The 8,785-nt window shown below is 34.8% G+C and overlaps 1 protein-coding gene across 2 annotated transcripts in view; it reads left to right on the top strand.

Moving 5' to 3' along the window:
• The first annotated feature begins 6,580 nt into the window (after positions 1 to 6,580).
• The window catches only part of RDX (radixin), a 78,241-nt gene continuing 76,036 nt past the window's right edge, over positions 6,581 to 8,785 (top strand). For both annotated transcript variants that reach the window (XM_040482921.1, XM_040482922.1), the window contains exon 1: positions 6,581 to 6,650. In XM_040482921.1, the coding sequence (XP_040338855.1) occupies positions 6,639 to 6,650 (12 nt within the window). In that variant the 5' untranslated portion in view covers positions 6,581 to 6,638. The remainder of the gene's footprint in view (positions 6,651 to 8,785) is intronic.

The following is an 8,785-nucleotide window of genomic DNA, read 5'->3' as shown; positions in this document are numbered from 1 at the left end:
TATATATATATATATATGTTTTTTTTTTTGACAAGAAAGAAAGGAAGACACTGAAAGACAGTAATTTCAAGATGAGTCCGTTAGAGATGGAAACCCAGGACATGTATCTTGGTATCTTAGCTTTTCTTTTCTTTTTTCTTTTCAAAAAAATTTATTTTAATTGTTTATTTTTGAGAGCGAGAGAGACAGTATGAGCCGGGGAGGGGCAGGAAGAGAGGGAGATACAGAATCCAAAGCAGGCTCCAGGCTCTGAGCTGACAGCACAGAGCCCGATAGAGGGCTTCAATTCATGAACCATGAGACCATGACCTGAGCCGAAGTCAGACGCTTAACCAGTTGAGCCACTCAGGTGCCTCAGTATCTTAGCTTTTCATGTGACATTTTATTAAATTGGCCATTCTGGTACTAAGATGTTAGTTTCAGGAGAAAACACACTAATGAAATCATAGAAGAACTAGAAATGTATTACTGAGGTTAAATAGTATTACTGTGATATAAATACTTTTCAGTAATAACTAAATTGGCCAAAAACTTGAGTTTTAGTTATATCAGTACACAGCTTCATCGTAAAAAAAATTAAGGTGGAATTCTTACTTAAGTCACATAAGCTGGTAAACTGATATATGAACGGTTTAGTGGAGTACATTTTTTAGGTTCTCCTCTGATTTTTAAAATTAGGAACTTAACAGAAATAAGATCTTGATTATTATTATGTGTTCAGTTCTTTATATCCAGATACCATTTGTAAGGACACCTGTGTTTTACATGGTTAAAGCAAGTGGCTACATAATCTGCTTTTTCACTTACCCTTATGTAAATGTTGACAGTTTGTCATAATACATAAACACCCCCCTGTAATAGTCTATCATGTTATCACGTAACATTGTGACTTTAATTAGTGGCTTTTATGACGTGTACTGCTGTGGATGTCTTGCTAGAGGTTACTTTGTTTTGCATTTCTTTACTTCTTTGGCGTATATTCCAAAAGCAGAATTTCCTGTTCGGAAAAGATTTGTGCTTTTGTTATACATTGACAGCTTACTTTCCAGAAATATGGAGCCAATTAATGGTGCTACCAGCAATGTTTATCTGCTTGTTTAGCAGTACTGCTCATCGGTATTGCCATGTATAATAATTATTTTGCTAGTTTAACGACTATATAATCAAAATGGCCTTTAAGGCCATTTGATTTGTGGTTTTAGTCAGCAGAGTTGTGCATTTGTTTTGTGAAGAGTTTGTAGAGAGTTTGTCATTTAACCATTTACTGAGTGGAGTCTGAGTGATATCTTTATATATTTAATTATTTCTTTCCATAGTAACTTTTTGTTCTGGCTATTGCATATTTTTATTCTATTAGCATTTTGCTACTTAGATGTAGGGATTTTAAACAAAATAATCTGTTTTCATCATAATGTATATATTTTTCTTAGTCATATTTCTCCTCCAAAATTAGAATTTTTTCTAAAGTCTCTTTTTGAGAAAAAATTCACCTACTTAGCTTTTATTAAATGTTATGGTGAAGTTAATAGGCCCGACCTAGGTTTATTTACTTAGAGTAATTTTGTTCTTTTGTTTTAAAGAATTTGTTTTTCTTATTATGAAAGCTCTACATTATCTTAGAAGCCTACAGATTTACGTTAATTCACAGGAACTCGCTATTTTGGAGTATGATCATATTGGTCTTTTTATATGATACTGTATGTATGGCTTTATAACCTGCCTTTTTAGTAGTTCGTGGATATTTTGCCATATCATTCAATATTTGTATCTTTTTTAAAATTAATTAATTTTTTAAATGTTTTTATTTATTTTTGAGACAGAGCATGAGCAGGGGAGGGGCAAAGAGAGAGGGAGACACAGAATCTGAAGCAGGCTCCAGGCTCTGAGCTGTCAGCACAGAGCCCGAGACGGGACTTGAACTCACAGACTGCGAGATCATGACCTGAGCTGAAGTCAGTCGCTCAACTGACTGAGCCACCCAGGCGCCCCTCTGTAACTTTTTTTTAATGTTTATTTATTTTTGAGAGAGAGAGAGTGGGGAAGGGGTAGCGAGAGAGGGAGACACAGAATCTGAAGAAGGCTCCAGGCTCTGAGCTGTCAGCATGGAGCCCGACGTGGGGCCCAGACTCGTAAATGGTGAGATTACGACGGGAGCTGAAGGTGGACGCTTAACCGACTGAGCCACGCAGGCGCCCCTTTCTGTACCGTTTTGATTGGTTGCAGTTGAGGTCTGGCAGAGCCTACAGTCGTACATGGTTTGCTTAACTAAGGTCTGAGTATTACATAGCTTTTCTAAATAACACTGTAACTAGAATCTTTGTAGCTCTGCTGTTGTACGTAGTTGTTGTTATTTTCTTTGGGTAAATTTCCACAAGTGAAATTATTTAGCACTTTTTTAATATCAAAAAGTGGAAGTCAGGTGGGTATATGGTAGAGCTCTGGACTCTAGGGTAGATGTCAGGAGGCCATTTGACCATTGATTACTTGTGCGACTAAGAGCAAGATATTTTCGTTCAATTGACCTTGTTTATTCAACTAAGGAACCATAATGTGACCTGTCTTGTCTCCTCAGCTTTTTGTTGGTAGAAAATTAATGTATAAGAACATACAACTATGGAGTATTCTTTAAATATTTTTTTTAATGTTTTATTTATTTATTGGGGGGTGGTGGGGAGAGAGAGAGAGAGAGAGACAGAGTTTGAGCTGGGGAGGGGCAGAGAGAGAGGGAGACACAGAATGGGAAACAGGTTCTAGGCTTTGAGCTGTCAACACATCCCCTGATGTGGGGATGGAACTCATGAACCACGAGATCATGACCTGAACCAAAGTGGGACATTTAACCGATTGAGCCACCTAGGTGCCCCTATGTAGTATTCTTTAAATACAAGGCGTTGTTGAGTAATTGTTCTATGTTCAGTTGGTAAATAAAGAGGTAGAACCTTATTACTTTTCTTAGATGATTTATAATTTCACTGAAATAAAACAAGGTGGAGACTAACTTGATTTTTAAGAGAGAAACACTGGTCTGAAAACACCCATTTTTAGAAGCTTCTTTTAAAATTCAACCATATCCTTATTTGTGGATGCTTTTGTGAGGCTCCCCCCCCCCCCAATTCTCACAGTTCATTCATGTAGATGAATTAGGTTTGTTGCAGATTTTAAAAACTTAGTTAGCTTGTGTAAAAACCTGTTTTGTGTGTGTGTATGTTGGTCTATGATACATTTATTCTTTCATGTCAGTAGAGCTCCTTATTAAACCTAAAACTTTAATGCAGATTTTCTTCTTGAAAGATCCTTTTTATAGAGTATAACTGGAAGTAACTCTAGTATTGAAAACTTGGATTCATTATTTTTTATAGGAAAAGGAAATAAACCTACCTTTATTTTGTTCAAGTATTAGGTTCATGTGTAACTTCAGAGTATCAGCAAACCTACATGCTTGGTGTTGATTTACCTGCCCACCTGGCCCTGTGTTTGTGGACTACTTTTTCTGTAATTTAGGTGCTTTAACTTAGTTTATACAGCCTGGCATATAATTAATGCTCAGTTTCTTTCCCTGGTTTTTCCTTGCTGATGAGAGATTGAACAGAAGGGGCACCACAGCTGTATGGTTTAGTAAATAACATGAGCAGTACGTGTGGAAGCTCTCCTGAGTGTCTCCTGAGTTCTCCAGCATGTGGCTGTGGGGGTCTGATATGAATACAATGTCAAGAAGTTAATGTAAAAATTAGTCTAAAACAATTAAAATTCCTAACACTCTGCTAGGAGCAAGCCTGAAATACCTCTGTAGTGATACATACACACAACTCAGGGCTTGCAGGACTCCCGCACTGGGGACTGGGTTAGGGACACGACCTTCCTACACTTGATCCTAGGCAAAAGGCTGAGAACCGATAGGGACATGAGCTTTCTGTCCAAAATTAAAATTGTAAAGAAATAAGCCATAATGAATTGAAAATAGAGTAATTTTATAGTGAGAGAAAATAAACATAGGGATGAACGGAAGATTCAAAATGTTGTAAAATAGCATGGCATTATTAAGATTTTTTTTACAAAGCTGAAAAAGAATTTCTAGGAATAAGAATATATAATTACTGAAATGCCAAACTATCAAAGACATAAAACATAAAAACAATGGAAGAGAATTAATGATTCGAGGAATGTTGCACACAGAGAGAGAGATGGAAACCACTGAAGTGATGCTTAGAGAAATGATATGGTTTTAAATATAAGGCAAGACGTTTTAAAAATATTCCCCAGAAAAGGAGATTTATATTTATGTTTTTAGGAACTCTGTCACTGCTCTGTTCTTTTTCTTGGGCGTGGAAATATTTTTGAAAACCGGCACATTGACCTGAAATGCCTTTAGTACATGGGAGTTTGGAAAGTTCACAGAGCCCATTTACTAAGTGGTTTAAACATTAAAAAAGAGGTAAATCTAGAATAGATCTGGTTTTTAAAAAAATAATATAGTGGTTACACTGTAGATACTAAAATATTCCAACAGTACAAACAAGAAAATTTCCTAGTCTTTTATATAAATGGATAGTGTAGCTTGGGGTAAAAACTTTAATGGTGGTATTATATACTGATTCAAAAAGTGCCTGTATAATCTGGAAACCTTGCTGTGATGCAAGAAGTTCTGATATAGACTTTCATGTCTCATTTGTGTGTGGAGTTTAAAGTTGTTCTATGTTCTCTGAAGAGATGAAGTAAACTTTTTCAGTATTTTATAGATCATGTGTTTTTAATATCTATACCAATGTACATACTTGATCATTTTACATATTCAGGTGATAAAAATTGTTTTTAAATATTCTCATTGACAAAAAAGGGGATACTTTATATTTGGAGTTGCCTTATACTTGGGCATATTTAGTTTATGTCCTTAATGTACATACTAGAAAAGAAAAAATACTGGGAGTTACTTAAAGGTTTAATTTTAGGAATTAGAAAATGAGCCACAGAGTAAAGCCAGCCAATGAGAAGAAAAATGATGACGAAAGAGACAGAAATTAACAACAACAAAAAAAGAGCAATAAGAGAAACAGAAGATTAGCCAAACTGAAAGCTGACCTTCAGACAGCTAAACTAAAGCAAACTTCTGGCAAGAGTAATCAAGCAAAAGGGAAGGTAAAATTTAACAGTATTAAGAATGAAAAGAGGGTCATAACCGCCAATGTAGTACATATAAAGAAATCTTGAAAGAATACTATAACTTTCTAGAAATGTGTCACCAAGACTTGGAGAAAATCAGATTTGGCTATGGGGTAGAGATTTAAATGTTTTGGTCATGTTATATTTGAGGTAATCTTTAGACTTTGAGCAAGCAAGTTAGGCAAGTTCTAGAGAGACAGATTTGGCAGTTACTAACTTAGAAATGATGTGAAGGGCAGGTCAGTTTTGAGGAGGTTTGAGGACCTGAGATGGTAAGGATCTGAACTCAGACAATAAATAATAGAAGGAAGAAAAGGGAATAGAGAATAAGATAGGTCTGAGGAACATTGAAGATTCATCAAAGTAGGTGACTGTAGGAAGGGAGTGTTAACATTTCCCTAGCTAAGAGTTAAGGAAATGAATTCCATGGTTCAACTGTTAGATAAAAAATACCTCAGGAGGAGGTCCCTTTTAAAGAGAGATTTATTGGCACATGATTGAATAAAATTTAGGGAAATGACTTCAGTGTTTCATTTTTTCCCAATTTGGACAGTTTTCTGCTTCATTATAGCATCTTAAAAAGCTGTAATATAGTTTTAAAACAAAATTATATATTGATGCTAGTATAGTGGATAAATTTTCACAGCAGAGAGATTACCAGCGGAAGCTGATTTTTAAGTGATTTATCTAATGTACCTCACTGTGGCTCTTCAAACTGGAATAATCATTTTTTCTGGACTAATGGTTAAGAATGTTAGATCTTCTGGTTGGTTTGTTAGATGTTTTTAAGAACGTTTACCCTAAGACAGTATAGCATGATGGGTTTCTTGGATTAGGATTCACTTTTGCTTTACACAGAGAAGATAGAATTTAACATTGGTCTTAAGGACAACTCTAAATTTCAGTGAAGGCCACCAGCTTACTTGTGAGTAGCATGCAGATTGCTAGTGTGTGGTCTATGACTGTTGAATACACCTTAGGTGAGTAAACTACTTGATACAATTTTTTCTACCTGGGTTTTTTAAATTCCAAGAGAAAATAATTTCCTTTAAAAGTTACCTTTTTAGAATTTATATTAATCAGAATTTCCTTTTGTCTTTGGTGTACAGAAAAAAGGTCAGAAAGTGTTTTTGAGTTCATCTCTTTAGAATTTGAATCTGTGTCTCCCCTTGACTATATTCCTTCCTCTACCAGGCTGAGTGTAGAGGTGAACCTGACTCAGACAGAGACAGTATTTGGATCCGTAGCAGTCTTGCTTCCTTGCTTTGTGTTGTCTCTGACTGAATTAAAACTTTGAGTTGGTGGTTGGTGTGCTTTATATGATGTTGTTTGAGATGTGTACTATTTTAAATCACAGTATAAATATTTTTAGAGAATTAGAAAGTAATAGATCTCTTTTGCTTTCTTTTTTCTTTAACTGAAGGTGACAACAGAATTCATAAACGTGAATTTTTAAAGAAGGTGACAAAAAGAGAAGGAAAATGCCGAAACCAGTAAGTGTATTTTTACCGCTGCTTTTACCACTACTTACTTAATAAAATGTCAGTAGCATTCAGTTCCTCTTGGAACAAGGCAAAATATTATGGTAGAGTCATTGGGGAAGAAAAAGCTGCATCATCCAGCTGCTGGTGTTGCCCATCCATCCTGCTGCTGGTGTCTTGTTTTAGATTAATGTGGCTAGAATGAAGTATTATATGAACTAATGAAAAAGAGGTACAGGTAGCACTGTAGTTGAGATTCGTGGGTTCTGGAGCCAGACTTCTTCATTTGTATCCTGGCTCTGCTGCTTACCCTCTGTGACCTTTGTTAGATTACTTCAGACTCCAATTCTTAATATCCTCATATAAAAAATGGAGATGTAATTAGTTACTTAAGAGAACTTGGTGAGAATTATGAGAACTTGGAGCATTCAGTGCTCAGTAAATAGTAACTTCTTATTAAGCAGGAGGAAGTAATGAGAGGTTGGAAGGATCCATGCATTAATTTTCTCATAGTTCTAGCTTTGATGCTAGTGACACCGATGCTGATATTGTATAGTCTTAGATTTTTTAGTTTAAGGGTGTATGTATGATTTTACTTAGTTGTATAATTAATATAGATTTTGACTAAGATTTATTCCTTTTTTCTTGGGATAAATGTTTTTGCTTCATCTAACAAAATTGAGGTGTTGTCTTTCAATGTTTCTTTTGGCCACCTATCTTTTTAAGAAAGTCATTGGTTATAGCTATTTGAGTTTCCTGGCATGAATATCTCTTTGGAATTACTTTAAAGACTCAGCAGGTAGGTAACAAAGAGTACATTTGCATTGTTGCAGATGCAGATGACACAGTTGTTTATGTGGAAAATCTTCAGGAATCTAAAAACCAACTACTAGAACTAATAACTTTAGCAAGATTGTTGGACACAGGCTTATATTTTTAAAAATCACTAGCCTTTCTTAATATCCTGGTATAAAATTTGAAAAATGAAATAAAAAAATGTATTTGTAACTCCATCAAAGATAGGAAATACTTTGGAATAAATTTGCAGAAACTGTACGAGATCTCTACAGTGAAAACTTGTGGGAAGTTAACGACTTAAATTTGGAGGATAATATTCTGTAATGTTCGTAGATATGTCTAGAAAATGCTATTAAGGTGTCATCTGTACCCAATGTAATGGTAGAATGAATGCAATTCCGTCACTTCAATCCAAGGAGGCTTCTTCGGCTGACATTGATTAGCTGATTGTAAAACGTCTGTAGAACTGCCAACATTTATATGGAAGAGCTAAAGCAATTTTTAAAAAGAAAAAAGTTGGAAAACTTACACTTTTGTATCTTAAGACCTAGTCACAAACTACAAAGATAAGATAATATGGTGTTGGTAGATAATGGAATCAGTGAAACAAAAATGCAACTACCCATATGCATTCATTAGATTTTTTACAAGACTTTCACACAATTCAATGGGGGAAATAAAATTCTTTCCAACAAATGGTTTGGAACAAAGGGTTATCCATATAGAAGAATATGAATATTGGCCCTTATCTCACAATTTACACACCAAATTAACCCTAAGTCGATCATAGACCTAAATACAAAAGCTCAAAGTGTAAAACTGCTAGAAGAAAACATTTTGTGACCCTGGGGTAGGTAAAGTTTCTTAGATAATATACAGGAAGTTTTACCCATTTATTTTGTATTTTTACTTCTTTTGAAAGTTTGAACCGTTTAAAAAACACATTGGATTTCATCATAATTAAAAACTTTTGTCCTTTGAAAGAGAGCAATGAGAAAATGAAAAGACGAAACAGAACAGGAGAAAGTAATTGAATATACAATTCCTCTAGAACTCCATAAGATAACCCAGTTTTTAAAAAATGAGCAAAAACTTTGAACAGATGCTTTACAAAAGAACATATATTGATAGCTAGCAGACACATGAAAAGATGCTCAATGTCTTTAGTTACAGGGAAACACAAAACTACAGTGAGATAGCACTTTATAGTCACTATAAAGGCTAAAATTAGAGCTTAATAATATCAAGTGTTGGTAAGAATGGGAATCAACTGGAGCTCTAATATTTCTGATAGCAATATGAAAGTTTATAGTTACTTTAGAAAACTGTTACTATAATTGAGTGGAAAC

The sequence above is a fragment of the Herpailurus yagouaroundi genome, unplaced genomic scaffold (assembly GCF_014898765.1).
Source record: "Herpailurus yagouaroundi ecotype Mexico unplaced genomic scaffold, PumYag 161, whole genome shotgun sequence".
NCBI classification, from domain to species: Eukaryota; Metazoa; Chordata; class Mammalia; order Carnivora; family Felidae; genus Herpailurus; species Herpailurus yagouaroundi.
The sequence above is the reverse complement of the archived record's forward strand: the minus strand, read 5'-3'. Positions and strand labels throughout refer to the sequence as shown.